Genomic DNA, 23535 nt, shown 5'->3' with positions numbered 1-23535 from the left:
TCATAGTTTGCCTGACCCATACACACACGTGTATACACCGCTCGTGCGCTCACAGTATCGTGTACCCAAACATTCGCCAGGTGCAAGTGTTGGCCATCCTTTTTTCTGCTGCCGTATACTGTATATAACGCTTACTCTGATTGGATGAAATCCCATCGCAAAAACGTACTGGAACCAATCAAATTCTTCATGCATATAAATTACCTACGAGGATTTTACGATGAGTTTGCCCACGGGTGATAAGTGTAGCATAGTGAAGTGCGATCACCTGTGGGTCTCCGACGATGCATTAGCAGTAATAGGCACCAATTGTAAAGACGACACCATTTTCTGTCAAAGTCTTTTGAGCTACAATATTGCAGCTAGTACGTGGCATACTCATTTGGCTTGTATACTGTAACCAGATGGGGTGTGCTGCTTGGTGTCTTTGCCAAAAGTATTCAGTGAGGTAGTACAATAAAGTAGACAAGTGTCCTGCTAGCACAAAGAGACACAACTATTCTGGTATATCAAAGTCTCCCACATAATTACAAATCCATAGAACCTGTACAGGGGATGTAATTCTTAAATGATCTGACCTATTGAATGACTTACTGTTATTATAGAGCTGTCCCCATTGGTCCTTATTGTAACCATAGTTACACTTATATGTTATTATTTATACGATTGACTCCTGTTATGTTTCCATGGTTACAATGATATATTTATACTATTGATCCCTGTTATGTTTCCATAGTAACATAGATATATTTACACTATTGACCCCTGTTATGTTAACATGGTTACACAGATATATTCATACTTTTGACCCCTGATGTTTCATGGTACTAGGGCTGATCAATATATTTTTAAAAGGTATCATATCTTTTGACCCATATCAACAAAAAGTTATGTTTCACAGATGTGAACCCAGGTATAGAATTATCAAAATTGTCTTTTATTGCACAATATCAAACACATGTTCAATGATGTATCGTTATGTTTCACATTGTATCGTTTTAGACTTCCAATACCAGCCTAATGGTACACAGATATATTTATACTATTGACCCCTGTTATGTTAACATGGTTACACAGATATATTTGTACTATTGACCCCTGTTATGTTTCCATAGTAACACAGATATATTTGTACTATTGACCTCTGTTATGTTCCCATTGTTACACTAATGAATTCGTACTGTTGACCCCTGTTATGTTTCCATGGTTACACATATATATTTATACTATTGATCCCTGTTATGTTTCCATAGTAACACAGATATATTTGCACTATTGACCCATGTTATGTTTCCATAGTTATACTAATGTATCTATACTATCGGTACCTGTTATGTTTCCATGGTTACACAGACATATTTATACTGTTGACCTCTGTTATGTTTCCATGGTTACACAATATATTTATACTACTACCTTGTTATGTTTCCATGGTTACACAGATATATTTATATTGTTTCCATGGTTACACAGATTATTATTTATACTGTTGACCCCTGTTATGTTTCCATGGCTACACATGATATACTTATACTTTTGACACATGTTATGGTTCCATGGTTACACTTATATACTATTGACCCTGTTATGTTACCATGTTTACACAGGTATATTTATACTATTGACCCTGTTATGTTTCCATAGTAATACAGATATATTTACACTATTGACCCCTGTTATGTTTCCATAGTAACTATGATACAGATTGTTATATTATTTATACTATTGACCCCTGTTATGTTTCCATAGTAACACAGATATATTTACAATATTGACCCCTGTTATGTGTCCATGGTTACACTAATCTATTTGTATTATTGACTCCTGTTAGGTTTCTGTGGTTACACAGATATATTTACACTATTGACCCCTGTTATATTTCCATGGTAACACAGATATATTTATACTATTGACCCCTGTTATGTTACCATGGTTACACTGATATCTAGTTATTTATATATAATGCTACAGCTGCTCTGACAATTATAGCCTCCAGTAAACTGATCGAATCCATCTGGCTCCAGCTTTAATTTTGTGTTCACAAATTGTTTGAACATCTAATTGGAAGTCAGGGATCTATTTGTGTGATTTAAATAGGATATATAAAGTTGCTTAGTAAACACCACTCCTTATGTATATATATAAGCTTGTGCCTTGCCTATGTTGCTGCATATCACATAACTCACCCATCTACTTAATGTGTACTGTTCACTCTCTACCAGTCATCTGACATGGTACTGTCAACACTGCTGACTTGACTTAGCGTTCAATAAAAATCTTTCTGATAAGGATCAACCCCTATACTGTCACCTCTTGTCACCAGATGATCAACACCTACACTATCCCATCTTACACCAGTGAATCAACACCTACACTGTCACCCTCATGTCACCAGAGGATCAACACCTAAATTGTCCCCTCTTGTCACCAGAGAATCAACACCTTACTGTCCCCCTCTTGTCACCAGAGGATCAACACCTACACTGTCACCTCTTGTCACCAGATAATCAACACTACACTGTCCCCTCTTGTCACCAGAGAATCAACACCTACACTGTCTCCTCTTGTTACAGAGGATCAACACCTACACTTTCCCATTTTGTCACCAGAGGATCAACACCTACACTGTCCCCTCATGTCACAGAGGATCAACACCTACACTGTCCCCTCTTGTCACCAGAGGATCAACACCTACACTGTCACCATCTTGTCACCTCAACACTACACTGTCACCTCTTGTCACCAGAGGATCAACACCTACACTGTCACCTCTTGTCACCAGAGGATCAACACCTACACTGTCACCCTCTTGTGTCACCAGAGGATCAACACCTACACTGTCCCCTCATGTCACCAGAGGATCAACACCTACACTGTCCCCTCTTGTCACCAGAGAATCAACACCTACACTGTCCCCTCTTGTCACCAGAGGATCAACACCTACACTGTCACCTCTTGTCACCAGAGGATCAACACCTACACTGTCCCCTCTTGTCACCAGAGGATCAACACCTACACTGTCACCTCTTGTCACCAGAGGATCAACACCTACACTGTCCCCTCTTGTCACCAGAGGATCAACACCTACACTGTCCCCTCTTGTCACCAGAGGATCAACACCTACACTGTCCCCTCTTGTCACCAGAGGATCAACACCTACACTGTCCCCTCATGTCACCAGAGGATCAACACCTACACTGTCACCTCTTGTCACCAGAGGATCAACACCTACACTGTCCCCTCTTGTCACCAGAGAATCAACACCTACACTGTCCCCTCTTGTCACCAGAGGATCAACACCTACACTGTCCCCTCTTGTCACCAGAGGATCAACACCTACACTGTCCCCTCTTGTCACCAGAGGATCAACACCTACACTGTCCCCTCTTGTCACCAGAGGATCAACACCTACACTGTCCCTCTTGTCACCAGAGAATCAACACCTACACTGTCCCTCTTGTCACCAGAGAATCAACACCTACACTGTCACCTCTTGTCACCAGAGGATCAACACCTACAACTGTCCCCCGGATCATGTCACCAGAGGATCAACACCTACACTGTCCCCTCTTGTCACCAGAGGATCAACACCTACACTGTCCCCTCTTGTCACCAGAGGATCAACACCTACACTGTCACCTCTTGTCACCAGAGGATCAACACCTACACTGTCACCTCTTGTCACCAGTGAATCAACACCTACACTGTCCCTCTTGTCACCAGTGAATCAACACCTACACTGTCACTCTTGTCACCTCAAACACACTGTCACCTCTGTCACCAGAGATCAACACCTACACTGTCCACCTCTTGTCACCAGAGGATCAACACCTACACTGTCCACCTCTTGTCACCAGAGGATCAACACCTACACTCTTGTCACCAACACCTACACTGTCACCTCTTGTCACAGTGATCAACACCTACACTGTCCACTCTTGTCACCAGAGAATCAACACCTACACTGTCACCTCTTGTCACCAGTGGATCAACACCTACACTGTCACCTCTTGTCACCAGAGGATCAACACCTACACTGTCCCCTCTTGTCACCATGAGGATCAACACCTACACTGTCCCCTCTTGTCACCTGAGGATCAACACACTACACTGTCCCCTCTTGTCACCAGTGATCAACACCTAAACTGTCCCTCTTGTCACCAGAGAATTCAACACCTACACTGTCCCCTCTTGTCACCAGAGAATCAACACCTACTACTGTCCCTCTTGTCACCAGAGAATCAACACCTACACTGTCCCCTCTTTTGTCACCAGAGGATCAACACCTACACTGTCCCCTCTTGTCACCAGAGGATCAACACCTACACTGTCCCCTCTTGTCACCAGAGAATCAACACCTTTACTGTCCCCTCTTGTCACCAGAGGATCAACACCTACACTGTCACCTCTTGTCACCAGAGGATCAACACCTACACTGTCCCCTCTTGTCACCAAGAGGATCAACACCTACACTGTCCCCTCTTGTCACCAGAGGATCAACACCTACACTGTCCCCTCTTGTCACCAGAGGATCAACACCTACACTGTCCCCTCTTGTCACCAGAGGATCAACACCTACACTGTCCCCTCTTGTCACCTAGGATCAACACCTACACTGTCCCTCTTGTCACCCAGAGGATCAACACCTACACTGTCCCCATCAACACCTACACTGTCCCCTCTTGTCACCAGAGGATCAACACCTACACTGTCCCCTCTTGTCACAAGAGGATCAACACCTACACTTTCCCATTTTGTCACCAGAGGATCAACACCTACACTGTCCCCTCTTGTCACCAGAGGATCAACACCTACACTGTCCCCTCTTGTCACCAGAGGATCAACACCTACACTGTCCCCTCTTGTCACCAGAGGATCAACACCTACACTGTCCCCTCTTGTCACCAGAGGATCAACACCTACACTGTCCCCTCTTGTCACCAGAGGATCAACACCTACACTGTCCCCTCTTGTCACCAGAGGATCAACACCTACACTGTCCCCTCATGTCACCAGAGGATCAACACCTACACTGTCCCCTCATGTCACCAGAGGATCAACAGCTAAACTGTCCCCTCTTGTCACCAGAGGATCAACACCTACACTGTCACCTCTTGTCACCATAGGATCAACACCTACACTGTCCCTTGTCACCAGAGGATCAACACCTACACTGTCACCTCTTGTCACCAGAGGACCAACACCTACACTGTCACCTCTTGTCACCAGAGGATCAACACCTACACTGTCCCCACTTGTCACCAGAGGATCAACACCTACACTGTCCCCTCTTGTCACCGAGGATCAACACCTACACTTCCCTTTGTCACCAGAGGATCAACACCTACACTGTCCCCTCATGTCACCAGAGGATCAACACCTAAACTGTCCCCTCTTGTCACCAGAGGATCAACACCTACACTGTCACCTCTTGTCACTAGGATCAACACCTACACTGTCCCCTCTTGTCACCAGAGATCAACACCTACACTGTCCCCTCTTGTCATCAGAGGATCAACACCTACACTGTCCCCTCTTGTCACCAGAGGATCAACACCTACACTGTCCCTCTTGTCACCAGAGGATCAACACCTACACTGTCCCTCTTCCACAACACCTACACTGTCCCCTCTTGTCACCAGAGGATCAACACCTACACTGTCCCCTCTTGTCATCAGAGGATCAACACCTACACTGTCCCCTCATGTCACCAGAGGATCAACACCTACACTGTCACCTCTTGTCACCATAAGGATCAACACCTACACTGTCCCCTCTTGTCACCAGAGGATCAACACCTACACTGTCCCCTCTTGTCACCAGAGGATCAACACCTACACTGTCCCCTCTTGTCACCAGAGATCAACACCTACACTGTCCCCTCTGTCACCAGAGATCACCACCTACACTTTCCCTTGATCAACACACCTACACTGTCCCCTCATGTCACCAGAGGATCAACACCTCACTTCACCTGTCACCAGAGGACAACACCTGTCACCAGAGGATCAACACCTACACTGTCCCTTGTCACCAGAGGATCAACACCTAAACTGTCCCCTCATGTCACCAGAGGATCAACACCTACACTGTCACCTCTTGTCACCATAGGACCAACACCTACACTGCCCCCTCATGTCACCAGAGGATCAACACCTACACTGTCACCTCTTGTCACCAGAGGATCAACACCTACACTCCCTTGTCACCAGAGGATCAACACCTACACTGTCCCCTCATGTCACCAGAGGATCAACACCTACACTGTCCCCTCTTGTCACCAGAAGGATCAACACCTACACTGTCCCCTCATGTCACCAGAGGATCAACACCTACACTGTCCCCTCTTGCAAACACCACATGTCACCAGAGGATCAACACCTACACTGTCCCCTCTTGTCACCAGAGGATCAACACCTACACTGTCCCCTCTTGTCACCAGAGGATCAACACCTACACTGTCCCCTTTTGTCACCAGAGGATCAACACCTACACTGTCCCCTCTTGTCACCAGAGGATCAACACAATCTATCCGTGCATATGTTGCATTAGATTTCCATTGTATGCATATTGAAAAGGTGTTCGATGTGATAATTGTCGAGAGAAACTGATTGTTATCTATTTTGGTATTGAGATATTTGTGCGTAACAGTAGCTTACCTTTTTACTGTTACATATGTGTATATATACAGAAAGTTTCTGTCTACCTAAGCTTAGTATATATATATACTTACCTGTACATTACGAGGTAGTGTTGATTGACTGAGTCAGTAGCCACCTGGGGCCAGCTTGCCCGCAGCCTCTGTATCAGATGATTCATACAGGATCGGGGATAAGTGTGAAGCAGTGTGAGTAAGAGTGGTTGGCGTCTCCGAACAGTCTCAGGTAAATCTCAGACTTTACAGGTAAATAGATTAGATTACTCTTTACAGGTAAATTACCCAGATCATTACAGGTAAAGTAGATATAATTGCTACAGGTGATATAATGCTGAACTGATTAGGCTGAACTTTCAAAGCAAAATGAAATGCATTAGTTTTTTGTGGTGAATAACTTCCAAATTTATAGGTAATGTTTAAAGGTACACCTAAGATCTGTGGTGTTCAGTTTTACAGAAATGTTACCTTGTTTTTAAGGGTAGAATAGAATCTGTGAGCTTGTTTAAAAATTAGATCTACTCAAAATGTTAATGTAAGCTAGAAATCAGGAACTCAAGTTTTACATGCAAATTTTCTTAAACTTTACTTGTCAGTTAAAACAGCAAAACTTCTGATCTTCCACTCTCATGTTTTCCTTCTCGTTAAGTTAGACAGATAGACTTAATATTTGTAGCAGAATTGGCATGGGTTGATCATCAGTGACCACGCAGAACATCCAGCTGTTGTTCGGAGGTCATGGGTTTGAATCCTGCTCTGGCTGTTCATTTTCTCTCCTGTTATGATAAGCATTGGGTGTGCAACGGGATATGCAAACTTGTAATGTTTTTGGGGTTGAAAACTTAGAGAAAGGATGGAGGAGTATAGCAAAGGTGAAATAGAGCATCAGTGACCAGATAGCTGAATCAGCTGAGCATTTGGCTAGTCTTGAGAGGTGTCTGGTTCAAACCCCAGTTTTAGCCACTACATCTTCTCCTCTCCTGTTATATACTGATATGTATCATGCAGTATGGAGACTTGACCTTTATTCAAAGTTACAGAGATATGATAAATCAAATAAAGAATTATACAGAAGAAATTGAGTAAAGTCTATACAGGTAAAATAGACTTGAGACCCATTTCTCATTTTGTTAGAATTTATTCCAGAGGAGTACAACTCAATATCTATACTGTTCATTAATCAATTAATATACAATTAAGATGTATAGTATTTTTTTTATTTACATGTAATTTGTTTAAATTTATAGCAGATACCATCGCCAATCCTAATATGCCTCGAGCTGTAATATGTATGTAAACTTATGACCGCATTAGTGTTTTCTTGTTTATTCAATTCATTACTTGTAGCAATATTTGTGAAACATCTTAATCTCCCTTACAAATGTATTCACCCATGGTCAGTTTTCTGAGGTCAGTAAAGGTATTCAGCTGACCAATACATACATACTTAATACGGGGATTTCGAGATCCCAAAACGACGTGGGCAAAGTACAATTTACCGTCGATTAGTCCCACCATCCGGTGATTATGACGTCATCATTTGACGTGGGACTTATCGACGGTAAATCGTACTTTACCCATGTAGTTTTGGGATCTTGAAACCCCCGTATTGATACATGCAGTTTTTATCCCAACTAAACTGGTTAATGTTGTAGACAGCTGTCACAGAACTCGCTGGTAAATGTTAACTATTCAATCTGATATCAATTCCAAGAGCAACTCCCTGATTTTGTATACATGTCTGGTTGCAACAACACATATTTTATATTGCCGTAATTTTTCATGATATATGAATTTAGTTCATATGTTTAATATGTCTATTAAGATATGATTTTAAGGTGGCCCTAAATTTGGCAGAATTTGTTATTTATCATGTGTAATTGTATATGTATTACTTGAGATGTTTAATTACATGACCTTGAACAGTTATCTTCAGATCTGTTAAAACTTAATTGTTTTCCTTTCAGGAAGGATGTGACCTTGGCGTGACCTTGGATTATGGCCTTAGAGTGTGACCTTGTATTGTTAACTTTAATTGTAACCTTTGATTGTGGCCTTGGAGTGTGACCTTGGATTGTGACCTTGGAATTTGACCTTGGAATTTGACCTTGGAGTGTGACCTTGGATTGTAACCTTTGAATGTGACCTTTTCTGTGTCTCTTGTATCATCTGTGTCTTCCTTGAGAATAGTACCCGTTTCATTTCCAGTGATTTACCCTCATCTCTTATTTGCCCTGACTAACCTGTGAATTACCTGTGATTTATAGTGATTTAATTGTGATTTACCTTGATCTGCCTGTGATTTACTTTGTGAATTAGAATTACCTGTGATTGATACCAGTAATTAACGTGTGATGTATCACTGGTCTACCTGATGTACTGTAGAGCAGTGATATGAGGTGTTCCGTGTGATATATGGGAGCCAGACATCTGTGTGGATTATAAACCTTATCTACTGGTGCCTACCTACACTCAGATCAATGGGGGGTCAAGAGCCCCACATACACCACTGGACACTATAGACACACCAGCATGTCGGGCTGGCATAGTCTCTCAGGCTACTTATACTTCAAAGAAGGGGGAGGTAAGTCATAAGTCTGGCACAGTCTCTCAGGCTACTTATACTTCAAAGAAGGGGGAGGTAAGTCATAAGTCTGGCACTGTCTCTCAGGCTACTAATACTTCAAAGAAGAGGGAGGTAAGTCATAAGTCTGGTACATCTCTCAGGCTACTTATACTTCAAAGAAGGGGGAGGTAAGTCATAAGTCTAGCACTGTCTCTCAGGCTACTTATACTTCAAAGAAGAGGGAGGTAAGTCATAAGTCTGGTACATCTCTCAGGCTACTTATACTTCAAAGAAGGGGAGGTAAGTCATAAGGCTGGCACAGTCTCTCAGGCTACTTATACTTCAAAGAAGAGGGAGGTAAGTCATAAGTCTGGCATAGTCTCTCAGGCTACTTATGCTTCAAAGCAGGGGAAGGTTAAGTCATCAGTCTGGTACAGTCTCTCATGCTACTTATACTTCAAAGAAGGGGAGGTAAGTCATCGGACTGGCAAAGTGTATTAGGCTACTTATTCTAAGAAGCAGGGAGATGTGAGTCATAAATCTGGCACAATCTCTCAGGCTACTTATACTTCAAAGAAGGGGGAGGTAAGTCATAAGTCTGGCACTGTCTCTCAGGCTACTTATACTTCAAAGAAGAGGGAGGTAAGTCATAAGTCTGGTACATCTCTCAGGCTACTTATACTTCAAAGAAGGGGGAGGTAAGTCATAAGTCTGGCACTGTCTCTCAGGCTACTTATACTTCAAAGAAGAGGGAGGTAAGTCATAAGTCTGGTACATCTCTCAGGCTACTTATACTTCAAAGAAGGGGAGGTAAGTCATAAGTCTGGCATAGTCTCTTAGGTTACGTATACTTCAAAGAAAAGTGAGGTAAGTCATCAGGCTGGCACAGTCTCTCAGGCTACTTATACTTCAAAGAAGAGGGAGGTAAGTCATAAGTCTGGCATAGTCTCTCAGGCTACTTATACTTCAAAGCAGAGGAAGGTTAGTCATCAGACTGGTACATCTCTCAGGCTACTTATACTTCAAAGAAGGGGAAGGTAAGTCATCAGACTGGCAAAGTCTCTCAGGCTACTTATGCTTCAAAGAAGGCAGAGGTAAGTCATCAGACTGGCACAGTGTATTAGGCTACTTATTCTAAGAAGCAGGGAGATGTGAGTCATAAATCTGGCACAATCTCTCAGGCTACTTATACTAAGAAGCAGGGAGATGTGAGTCATGAATCTGGCACAGACTCTAAGGATACTTATGCTTCAAAGAAGGGGGAGGTAAGTCATCAGGCTGGTACATTTCTCAGGGATATGTATATCATCTCCTAGGTTTTGACATTCCTGTCTTTTAAAAAAGAAAGGAGAGGATTTATGCTTCAAAGAAGGGGTAGGAAAGTCATCAGGCTGGTTCATTTCTCAGGCTATTTATACTTCAAAGAAGGGGGAGGTAAATCATCAGGATATTACAGTCTCTCAGGCTACTTATGCTTCAAAGAAGGGGAAGGTAAGTCATCAGGCTGGTACATTTTTTAGGAATATGTATATCATCTCCTAGGTTTTGACATCCCTGTCTTTTAAAAAAGAAAGGAGAGGATTTATGCTTCAAAGAAGGGGTAGGAAAGTCATCAGGCTGGTACATTTCTCAGGCAATTTATACTTCAAAGAAGGGGAGGTAAATCATCAGGATATTACAGTCTCTCAGGCTACTTATGCTTCAAAGAAGGAGAAGATAAGTCATCAGGCTGGTACATTTCTCAGGCAATTTATACTTCAAAGAAGGGGGAGGTAAATCATCAGGATATTACAGTCTCTCAGGCTACTTATGCTTCAAAGAAGGGGACGGTAAGTCATCAGGCTGGTACATTTCTCAGGAATATGTATATCATCTCCTAGGTTTTGACATCCCTGTCTTTTAAGGTCATCTGACCCTAAAGTCATCATGCTTCATCCATCCCCTTGCACTGGATGTAAACTTTTCATTAAAATGATTTGTTCTCAATAACTGTAAGTCCCAGAGTACTCATATTAGATTGTTCAAGTGAATGACATTGACCCATTCAAGGTCACAAGAGTCAAAAAGGCTGAAATCTGCTGACCGACTTATTGTAAATAACTTAAGAGTTTTAGAGACCTGATATTGGGCCTGTAGCATGTTGAGAGGAAGGGCTTCAGAGTTTGTTCAAATGAATGACCTTGACTTTCATTCAAGATCATGGGAGTTAATAAGGCTAGAAATTTCAAACGACTTCTTGTCAATTATCAAGTGGCGTAGGGATCGGATATTGGGCATGCAGCATGTTGGATATAGGGCTACCAAGTTTGTTCAAATGAATAACCTTGACTTTCATTCAAGGTCATGGGGGTTAATAAGGCTAGAAATTTCAAACAACTTGTTGATTATTACTGGCGTAGGGATTGGATATTTGGCATGTAGCATGTTGGAATGAAGGGCTACCAAGTTTGTTCAAATGAATGACCCTTACCTTCATTCAAGTTCACAGGGGTCATTAAGGGTCAAAATATTAAATGACTTCTTTTATATAAGCAAGTGACCTTGCTATCTGATATTGGGCCTGTAGCATGTTGAGATGTCATGTCACACAGGTCAATATGACTAAATCGCTAAACAACTTCTTGTGATAACTAAGAGGCCTAGAGACCTGATATTGGGCCTGTAGCATGTTAGGATGTCATGCCACACAGGTCAAAATGGCTAAATCGTTAAACAACTTCTTGTGAATAACTAAGAGGCCTAGAGACCTGATATTTAGCCTGTAGCATGCTGGGATGAAGGCCTACCAAGGTTGTTCAAATGAATGAATTTAATCTTCATTCTATGTCACAGGTATTAAATAGGCTAAAACATTTTGTCAGAAGAGACCTGATAGGGCCTGTATCATGCTAGGATGAAAAGTTACCAAGTTTGTTCAAATGAATAACCTTGACCTTCATTCAAGGTCACATTAATCAAAAAGGTTAAAATCATTAGACAAGTTCTTGATAATAATTAAGAGGTCTAGAAACCTGATATTGGGCCAGTAGCACTTGGGGATAAAGGGCTACTGAATTTGTTCTATTGAATGACCTTTGACTGTCATTCAAGGTCAAAGAGGTTAAAAAGGCTAAATTTTTTAATTGACTTCTTGTCAAAAACCTAGAAGCCTAGAGACTTGGTATTGGGCCTGTAGCATGCTTGGATGAAGGGGTAACAAAATTGTTCAAATGAATGACTTTGACCTACTTTTAAGGTCATATTAATCAAAAATAAGAGACTTACAATTCCATCTGAAGAGTTCTTTGTATACAATACCTTAATTGTTTGCCAAAGTTAAGGTGAGCATTTTCAGTCTGTTTGATTTGTTTGTATTTATCCAAATATCTTTTGCCACTACAGTATATTTTGACTGTGTTGTATAGTGCCAATAGTCAGATGATCTTTTAGGCCCTCTTCCTCTTGTCTTAGGTGTGAAATCACTTTCATCTCTTAGGATGTAATATCTCTGTCATCTCTTTGGCTCTTACTAATAGAATCTTACATGGGTCTGTCAGGTGGACAGGGATATATGAACCTGAGTGAAAGATTTTGGCTGGTCAACTCGAGGCTTGCTGAGTGTTGAAATATCCCTGTCCACGTGACAGACCCATGTGTGATTCTTTTTCTCCCATGCTTTAACAAAAATTGTGAAAATTATGTTATAGAGAAACAACATTTCAAGCGCTGTCATCATAGGAACGTTGCAATGTGTCAAAATTAGTGACGTCGTCAACAATAATCAACTCAAGTAATGATGATGTCAAGTCATTGTCTAGCGCGTGTGAGCTGTCTTTTCCCTACCCCGGTAAAAGACAGAGTTATATTTTTCTTAGCAACCACGGGATAACCCTATCAATGATGGAAGAAATCACTGTCTCACTATATTGATATTTTGATCTATATATTGCACCCAATGATGATGATGTTTGTTACCTTTGTGATTATGACCTTTGTGATGATGACTTATGTTATTATGCCTTTGTGATTATGACCTTTGTGATGATGACCTTTGTGGCGATGACCTATGTGATTATGACCTTTGTGATGATGACCTTTGTAATGATGACCTATGTGATTATGACCTTTGTTATTATGACCTTTGTGGTGATGACCTATGTGATTATGACCAATGTGATTATGACCTTTATGACCTATGTGATGATTACCTATGTGATGATGACCTATGTGATTATGACCAATGTGATTAAGACCTTTGTGATTATGACCTTTGTGATGATGACCTTTGTGATGATGACCTATGTGATTATGACCTTTGTGATGATGACCTTTGTGATGATGACCTTTGTGATGATGACCTTTGTGATTATGACCTTTGTGATTATGACCTATGTGATGATGACCTATGCTTGTGATTATGACCTATGTGATGATTACCTATGTGATGATGACCTATGTGATGATGACCTATGTGATTATGACCTTTGTGATTATGACCTTTGTGATGATGACCTATGTGATGATGACCTATGTGATGATGACCTATGTGATTATGACCTATGTGATTATGACCTTTGTGATGATGACCTATGTGATTGACCTTTAACCTTTGTTGTAGGTATCAGTCTGTTGAGGAGTAAGAAGAAGTTATGGTGTGTACTTGAGGAGAGTCAATGTCAGCTTCTCTACTTCAAGTCAGAAGATGATGTATGTAACAACAAGTCTCCCCTTGGGAGCCTTGACATTCGGGGTGCGGCCATATCTCTGGATTTGGACAACCATAATCAGTTCATTGTTCTGTAAGTATCTAATGGTATTTATACTCTAATGAATGCCATTTGTTTTCTCAACTAAAACATCACTATGTATGCTGCAAACCAATCTAACTTTGCATTCAATTAAGCAGGTGATGAAAATGGGTAAAATTGATTAAAAGTTCCTAGGCATTAAAACATGAAATTCAAGTTGGTACAAAAACAAGTTTGCTTTTTTTTATAAACCTTCTCCATAGGGGTTTTAAACTTGCAATGCAGAGATGGAGAGCTTCTTAATCATTCGACTATCAAGGCCTTTCCTACATAATGTATATGTAAACCTGTACCACTGTTATAAATACATATCTCAATTAATAACAACTTACTACTTTTAGACTTTCATTATACCCTGCAACACAGTTATTAATCCCAGCCCCCTGCCCTCTGTAGACATAATGATCAACTGCCTTCTCCTAAACTACTGAAGAGAATTCAAGAAAACTTATTGGGCAATAATTCATATGGACCCAATGGTCTATTGTTTATCAATTTGGTTGCTGGTAATGGACCCTTTGTTCTATGACTAACATACACGAATATTAACATAGAACATTAATATTATTTCCCAACATTTCTATGTTTACAGATCTGATAATAAGGAGTACCAGTTTACAGCTGAGAACCATGAATCCATGATGATTTGGTTACTAGGACTACAGGTAAGTGTCCCGTTAAGACAGTGTACCTGGTTTTCTTATCTGTATGGTGGGCTGGACAATATTGATCTGTTATGACTGGCTCACGTTAGTGTACATACACAGGCTAACTTTTCTGTAGTTAAAACTTATAATCATGTTAAAAATAGAATGCTAAGGAGAATTTATGTTTGAGATTAAAATATTTATAAGTTTGACTCTGAAAGTTTTCCCAGATACATTTTGTGAATTGAAGATGAAGTTTTTCAAAATATAATTTAAGCCACTTTCTTAAACATTTCCATATGGTAACAAACCATGTGTATGCAAATTTTATCATTAATCGTTAAGCTATAAGTATTGTGTCTATGTGACTTATAGTCATTCATTACATTTATAACAATACAAATTAAGATAATTATTCAAAAAAAAAAAAAGAGAAAGTAAAAACCATATCAAGTTGTGCAAAAAACAGTAATATTGCTGTGTATGTAAGTTTCCCAGATGTTTCAATATGTGTGAATTTTCCATGTTCAGTAAACATAATGATTAATGGACATGCTAAGTCAAGGCTTTAGAGCAGCTGTCACTACGAGTGTGTATAGTCAGTCACAGTTCCCCATGAGCCTTTCCGTAATGCTTATAGGAGTTATCTCACCTTATATATAAAAAAGACATGCTAAAGTCAAGGTTATGGAAACACAGCCCCTCAGTAAGTTATCTCCCTTTATATATAAATAGACATGTTAAATCAAGGTTGTCCTTTAGTAAGGCAGACAGAAAATATCTCCTTATAACGAAAGACATGAAAAGTCAAGAATATAGAGAATATAGTCCCTCAGTAACTCTGACAGGAGTTATTTCCCCTTTAGATAGCTGTGTTCTTGACTTTGTTATATAACTAGAACAAAGTTTTAAGCCCTGGTATCATGCAATAAATCAAAGTTATAGATCAATTGTTACAGAATGAAGGTGTGTGCAGCTTAGCTTAGTAACAGGTCTCACAATGACATCCATTGCCCATAAACAATCAACTTTATAAGGTCATCTGAGACGGCACTAATATCTTGTAGGGACTCAAATTTTAGACTGATCCACCAAGATTCTAAGGGCAGGTCCACAAGGGGTCAATTTGGCTATTTCCATATAAATTAAATGACTTCTATCAAACTTTGGAAAGCACTCATATTGTGTTGGTAACATCCCTATCAGGCTGGGATTCAAAATTGCACAAATGGTTATACAGCTAAACCAAACCTGTTCTTGGAGGGTCTGAGGGGTGGAGCCAAAAGGGGTCCATATAAACAACCTCATCTCTCAAAAGCAGATAGGCATTGGTAAAATTAGGTTAAAGCCCTCAGGGTGAATGGGACCAAAAGGAATCAATTTTGCTTTTTGGTATTTTGGTAGCATACCTATTGGGTGGAGAATTTTCAAATATTTGTGCAGATCTTTGACAGACCTGAGGGTTGGAGCCCAAAAGGGATCAATTGTGTTATTGTCTTATAAACAGATTACTGTGTGAAACTAATAATTGGAAATGACACACGTTGATTGGGTTACATCCCTAACAGTTGGGATTCATTTTTAAACGTTTCATGAATGAGGCATTCAACTTATGTCATGTTCAGATCAGCGATACAGACCCTCTGGGCCTCTTGTATTTAACATAAAGTACCATTTGATGCCTCAAATATATGTTTCTAAGATCTATGATTAATGAAATTAATTTGTCAAAACATACTGATGCTTATTTTTATTATCTTATGTCAATCACATGAGGTGAAGCGTGCAAAATGTTTGCACTATGTATGGAACATAATCTGTTAGAAACATGGAAGGAAAAGAATGTTCTTTACTGAGAATATGATGTCATTGAATATCATCATGCAGGCTAAGCGAGACAAGGGAGTGAATCAGACACAGAAATCCAGCGAGGGATTATGTGATGATCAGGACATGGAACAGAACTTCAGCTCCAGGGTAAACACTGATGATCTCCTCTCTGCTATATTGATCACTTTATATACGGTTATCATCATGACTTTTTTCTGTAATTTTTGGGTCGTTAGAAATATGATTTTGTATGTAATTTATATTGAACTTTTAAAATAGTTTCAGAGCCATTTATCATAAATAAAGTAAATTTGTAGTCACTTTGATTTTGGACTTTTGTGGAATTATAGAGAATATCTGACATCACAAGACCTGGAGGTCAAGACCATGACCTTGAGGGAGCTATGGCAAATGATCCTGGTAACCAACGAAAGTTACACTGGCACAGAGGTCGTAATGGTAAACTGTGGGAGTCTGTAGACACCAGTCTGGGCATGTGTAAGTCTAAAGGTAAGTCAGGTGTTACATAGGCTTATAATATAAGGTGTGTCATATAGAGCAGAAAGTGTACGTAACAAAATATTGTCAGAAGTACTGAGTAATTTCTCCCACCATTCACTGATTTGTCACTGGTTTTAACCAAGAGAAATTTCTCGGGTATGACAGATTGCGCACATAAACTTTTTTTAATTGAAGTACGGGCAAAAATATTAGATAATGTCATGAATTCATGTGGCATAACTGTGGCATGTAGTCGACAGACCCACGATCATGTCACAGTGAGAATGCTTCTATTGAGTCTACTAGCTCATTTATCTAAATAGTTCAATCTTTTAATTTTCCTGATGTTTTTTTCCCTTAAACTTTGTATATTTTGAAACTTTAGCTCAAATAGACCCAACAAGGTCAAGGTCATTACCTCCTGTGTTTGAAGGTAACGTTTCTATGGTGATATGTCCTTTACTTTATTGAATATATTTATTTATTATATAATTACCAGTATGTAATTGGTGGAGAGTGTTATACATAACTATTAGTTTTATCATATAGTAGTTTTTCCAGTTCTATTCTTAGTTTGCTATTAATTTAATCTCTTAATGCATATACTAAACAAAACCCCATTTCTTGTTCCACTAACTGTGGTATTCTGGGAACTTATGTTAGCAGGCCTTGACACATACCTCTCTTTTTCCTGAATTATTTATTCTGCTCTGGTGTGTTGTGATAATCTCTGATTTGCACAATAAAATTTTGTTTCTTTGGTGTTCTGTTCATTTTATAAATAAATGTATTAAGAATTTACTTAATTTGGTAATTTTATTTTGGTAATATTTCATATTACTTAATTTGATAAATGTGATATGTTTTGTGTATTTTAATTTTCAATTCATTTGGTAAAGATCTTTCGGTTACATATAATTTCTTTCATTTTTGAATTTCTTTTGATATATTTAACATTTCTTGTCTTGATATTGTTGTTTGTGTATCATTTTGTAAGAAGAAATTTAATGCTATAATGTAATTATTCATCTCTAATTCTGGGAACTTTTGGCTTTATTCTGAGTTGGACAAAATGGCATGGTGACTGGTTGAAGGTTGTAGTACAAGGCAATAGATGGTGACTTCATGAATGTTGTATTTCACAGCCACAGAAATCCCACTTCCAGCCCCTAAACACAAACAGGTGAAAATAAGTCGCAGCCTCGATACCCAGGGGAGACAATTCAAGCAAAGCTACGACAATCTTATCAAGTTGTCGTGTAGCCCAGACAGCTTCAGGTCGTACGTCGAAGATCGACACCGGTACTACACAGGTCCAAGTCAGCAGGACTCGAGTAGTGGAGGGGACAGTGATGATGTTTTCGGAGATTTTTGTGTGTCACGTAAGGAGGATCAGCCCGGACCGTCAGATGTCTGTCTGGACTCAGCCTTGTGTATGGAGCTGTCAGCATCAGATCCTACAGACGGCAAGGAACCAGGCAGCTGGTGAGTAACCAAGGGACAGATTGGGATGGGGAGCTATAGGGGGTAAGGGGGCGGAGGCAGGAGTTGGGGGCAGGAGTTGGGGGCGTGGGTATGGGGCTGTCTATGTCTTATCCTTCAAATGGCAAGGAACCAGGCAGCTGGTGAGAAACCAAGGGACAGATTGGGATGGGGAGCTATAGGGGTTAAGGGGGCGGAGGCAGGAGTTGGGGGCAGGAGTTGGGGGCGTGGGTATGGGGCTGTCTATGTCTTATCCTTCAAATGGCAAGGAACCAGGCAGCTGGTGAGAAACCAAGGGACAGATTGGGATGGGGAGCTATAGGGGTTAAGGGGGCGGAGGCAGGAGTTGGGGGCGTGGGTATGGGGCTGTCTATGTCTTATCCTTCAAATGGCAAGGAACCAGGCAGCTGGTGAGTAACCAAGGGACAGATTGGGATGCGGAGGTATAGGGGGTAAGGGGGTTGGGTAGGAGTTGGGAGCGTGGGTATGGGGCTGTCTATGTCTTATCCTTCAAATTGCAAGAAAACAGGCAGCTTGTGTAGACCACTCATATGCACCAGGGGAAAAAATTGAGGCACAGGAGTATCAGGGGGTTTGGAGTTGTCTATACGGACATTTCAGATTTATATTTACTACCTTTATTTAAGTAGGGGAAGGGTCATAGGTAGGAATGGGGAGGGTTAATAGGGTAAGCCTCTGAGATTTGTCGCCTCTGCCAAGTTGGCAAGTCAAAATCTTTCATTCGGGTTGATAGAAATAGCAGGTGCAATATATAGGTAAACTTTCTTCTTTTTCATTAAATAAAAAGTTGGAGTTTTGGTTGCCAGGACATCTGCATTTTAGTTGCCAATTTGTATCAACAAACATATATTATTGTGAATGATCTAAAAGCATAGGGTCATCAGTCCTTTTTGATAATATATTTTGAAATTAAAATAAAAACTATACTAAATCAAAAACACAGAAATGATATGAAAATTGATGGATTGCCAAGTGTCAATCAAACTCCTAGGGTATCGCACATCACTTTGTATTATGTATTATGTATGCTTTTTCAAACATTCAATGGAAATGTGTGTGTGTGTATGTGTGTGAGCACAGGGCATGTACCTTCTGTCTGCATAGTGAACAGTCCATTGTGTATCAATTTTACAACAGTACTTTTAGTTGAAATCACAAATTTTGCTGATTATATCAATATTTTATCCTGCCAGTACAATGTTACTAATTCTAAGACATCAATTAAAACAATTTTCATTTTTCATACAGTGAAATCACACATTTCAGAGACAATATACATCTCACATTTCCAAGACTGTCTGAGCTTTTTAATGTTGTTCCTAACTTGTTATATTTACATCACTATACCAGCTATAATCTGTGGACAGACATTGATAACAACTGCACACATATTGTGGATATATTGATCTGTCTTTTATACAATGTCAGCTGGCATGGAGACATATGGCCGTGTTACAACAGTAATATATCATAGATATTATAGAGCATATATAGATAATACAAACACCAGAGGAGATGTAATACTCAATGACATCTAATTAGAACTGGGACGATACCTCATGAACATTTCTTTCGCATTTTATTTGATACATTAACTCTAGTTATATGTCATGGTGTAAATAATTTGTGCAGAACCACAAAAGTTACTGTAAAGTTAGGTGACAGAACTTATTATCTTCTGTGAATATGCAATAGTGATGATTTACAAAATCACTCATTAGTACTAATTAATGACATTACTGATAAGACTGAGAATGGAGAAAATGAAGTCACCAATGTTTATGACATACAGGGAACTTTTTCTCAAGGATATGGATAAGTAAGTACAGTCTGTTGTATTCCATGGTAATGGTTACTATTGTAGGAACTAACTGTAGCTATAATTGTTATCATTTGATAGCTGAAATTGGTGTCATAGTAACACTAATAATTTTATTTATACTGTTGCCTTGGTAACAACTAGCTGTTATGGTAATTAGATATAACTGTAGGTATTGTTACAGATATTTCTATCATGGTAACTGACATTTGTTAGGTTACAGATATTTATGTCATGGTAACTGATATTTGTTGGGTTACAGATATTTCTGTCATGGTAACTGATATTTGTTAGGTTACAGACATTTCTGTCATGGTAACTGGTAATAGTAAGGTTACAGATATTTCTGTCATGGTAACTGACATTTGTTAGGTTACAGACATTTCTGTCATGGTAACTGATAATAGTTAGGTTACAGACATTTCTGTCATGGTAACTGACATTTGTTAGGTTACAGATATTTCTGTCATAGTAACTGATATTTGTTGGGTCACAGATATTTCTGTCATGGTAACTGATATTTGTTAGGTTACAGATATTTCTGTCATGGTAACTGATATTTGTTGGGTTACAGATATTTCTGTCATGGTAACTGACATTTGTTGGGTTACAGATATTTCTGTCATGGTAACTGATATTTGTTGGGTTACAGATAGTTTTGTCATGTTAACAGATATTTGTTAGGTTACAGCTATTTCTGTCATGGTAACTGATATTTGTTGGGTTACAGATATTTCTGTCACGGTAACTGACATTTGTTGGGTTACAGCTATTTCTGTCATGGTAACTGATATTTGTTGGGTCATGGTAACAGATATTTGTTAGGTTACAGATATTTCTGTCATGGTAACTAGCATTTGTTGTCTTGATAATAACTATAATTTTTATTGTAATTCTTGACATGGTGGTCTGTTGTCATGGTAATGATAGTTATTGAAACCCCATTATAATTGTGATTGACATCATGAGGTATTGATATCATTGTCAATTGCCATTGCACATGTTTTTGTTGCCATGATAATGGTGGTTTTTGTTATGATATCTTAATTGTTGTCATAGTTTCTGTAGTTTTAGCCAAAGGATCCATATGATACAAAAATTGTTGTCATAGTTACTGTAGTTTTAGCCATAGATACAATAATAGTTGTCATGGTTACTATAGTTTTAGCCATAGATACAATAATAGTTGTCATGGTTACTATAGTTTTAGCCATAGATACAATAATAGTTGTCATGGTTAATGTAGTTTTAGCCAAAGATACAATAATAGTTGTCATGGTTACTGTAGTTTTAGCCATTTATACAATAATTGTTTTCATTTTATTATTCTATTCTCTTTTAGCAGCTCACTGTCGGTATCTAGTGATTCAGCCATAGACAAAGGGGAGACAACTTCGTCAGAGTTAGCCATTCGTCTCCTAGAGCTGGAAAAAGAGCTTATGTATGTATAGGGTTAGGAGAAAATATTGTTGAAAGGTTTATATCATGAATATTAAAAACAATTTAGATTAAAATAATAATTATATTGGTCACCAACAAGGTACATGCAATCAAAAACAGTCAGCCATTATTTAATCACATCAGTACCAAATTTATTGAAACTTACATGAACACATATACTTTATCTTCTAATTTCAGCTTACAAAACCATGCATGCAAAATAAAGTTTAGTGAATTTTTGTTAACAAGGACCACTTCATGGTCATTGTAAAATTATGTTTGATAAGTTATAGGTTAATGCACCGTTGATTATGTATAGAATATATTTATCTGCTACCCTGATAGGCAAGTGGTCGTTATATACAATTTGTACATAAAATGATTTGTGGAAACCTAACCTAAACAGGCTTCTTAATAAACAGTATGTAATCCTAACGATAAATTGATCATAAACAGGTTTTGATGCTCATTACAGATCAACGAAATGTGAACTGGCTAAGGTGATAAATCAACAGTCAGGCTACCAGGAACTCCTAGCACAAAGAGACGATGCGATCCGATTCCTGGAGGGTCGACTGGACACCTCCGGGGCGGACTCAAAGGCCTTAACAGCAAAGTCCAGGTCTGAATCTTGTACAATATGGCTGACAGAAAACACAGCATAGTCTAGTGTAGGGAGTAAAGAAGAGCTTTTCACAACCACTTCGGGACCAAATTATCGATTGTTCTCCAATATTTAACCTAAATTGCAAATAATCTTTCTACATTAAGTTGAAGATATTTCAATGAAATTTCTTATTGATTGAAACCCAAAGAACTGCTCCTATTTCATGTGGTATAATGCAATTGTAAGTGTAGATAGACAAAAGGATTGACATCTAGTTGGTATGGCCAGTACTTACATATGACTATTATTGTATTTTACCTTTAATTCATTAAACCATTTTGATCTACATTACAACATGTTCATAATGAACCCGCCCCATAGCCATGTTTTACTGTAGTTATAGATGTATTATAAATATTTTTTATTTCGTTGTTAACAGTAAGTGTGCGGCCTCTCCCAGCACTATGAAATCAGAGAAGGAGATGGAAGAGAGGCTCCGCGTTCTGCAGCACCAGAACCGCTTCCTCAATCTGGAGGTCAAAAAACTCGCTAAACTTCGTCAGACAGAGAGAGAAACCTTCTTTCAACAAGAAGAGTGAGTTTTTATATGATGCATAATAATATGTTCTAATATCATTTGACCAAATGAGAACATTATTGGCATTGACCTTTGCTAATTTTCTGTGTTTTTAAGATTATTTATTCACTCAAGTCACAAATGGTAAGCCCTAAAATAAATTTGAAATATGTGACTGTGTTTCAGGCGTATTCGAGCACTAGAAGCAGAGATAGAGAAATGGAAGGTGGATTACGTGTCTATCATTCGCTCAAGTATCCGGTTTCCGGGTGGGGACTCGATGGATGATGCTGAGCTCATACTGTTCGGTGGAGACAGGGTGAGTTTTAACATTCCAACATTCTGTTATAAAACTTGTCTGTGTATTCCACATATATATTGTAGAAGAAAATGCAAAGAATAAAAACAGAGAAACAGAAAGATAACTTACCAAACAAAGTCTATTGTTGGAGATCAATTATAAAAGTGAGAGTGTCCCAATCTAATGGAAAAAAAATGAGCCTTATTCTTGCCTTGTTTCCTAGACGTTTGACAACATCCCATTAGGGGTCACATCCTGATGACCTTTATGCTCCCAATACTTTACATTGATTGCATTGTCTT

At 39.2% G+C, this 23535-nt stretch overlaps 2 protein-coding genes across 2 annotated transcripts in view; both read left to right on the top strand.

The window, feature by feature from the left end:
* The first annotated feature begins 220 nt into the window (after nt 1–220).
* On the top strand, nt 221–6611 carry LOC138322155 (mucin-2-like). The gene is made up of 4 exons (XM_069266206.1): nt 221–295; nt 2574–3896; nt 4238–5433; nt 5582–6611. The coding sequence occupies exons 1-4, from the start codon at nt 221–223 to the stop codon at nt 6609–6611; spliced, it is 3624 nt and encodes a 1207-aa protein (XP_069122307.1).
* A 154-nt stretch (nt 6612–6765) lies between these two features.
* The window catches only part of LOC138322154 (TBC1 domain family member 2B-like), a gene marked incomplete at its 3' end in the record, with an annotated part of 37483 nt that continues 20713 nt past the window's right edge, over nt 6766–23535 (top strand). The window contains exons 1-12 of the mRNA XM_069266205.1: nt 6766–6884; nt 8623–9239; nt 13819–13999; nt 14601–14673; nt 16543–16632; nt 16836–16995; nt 17372–17419; nt 18132–18471; nt 21651–21749; nt 22224–22370; nt 22795–22950; nt 23119–23251. Coding sequence (XP_069122306.1) covers nt 9188–9239; nt 13819–13999; nt 14601–14673; nt 16543–16632; nt 16836–16995; nt 17372–17419; nt 18132–18471; nt 21651–21749; nt 22224–22370; nt 22795–22950; nt 23119–23251 — 1479 coding nt within the window. The remainder of the gene's footprint in view (nt 6885–8622; nt 9240–13818; nt 14000–14600; nt 14674–16542; nt 16633–16835; nt 16996–17371; nt 17420–18131; nt 18472–21650; nt 21750–22223; nt 22371–22794; nt 22951–23118; nt 23252–23535) is intronic.

Source organism: Argopecten irradians, chromosome 4 (assembly GCF_041381155.1).
Source record: "Argopecten irradians isolate NY chromosome 4, Ai_NY, whole genome shotgun sequence".
Lineage (NCBI taxonomy): Eukaryota > Metazoa > Mollusca > Bivalvia > Pectinida > Pectinidae > Argopecten > Argopecten irradians.
The sequence above is the reverse complement of the archived record's forward strand: the minus strand, read 5'-3'. Positions and strand labels throughout refer to the sequence as shown.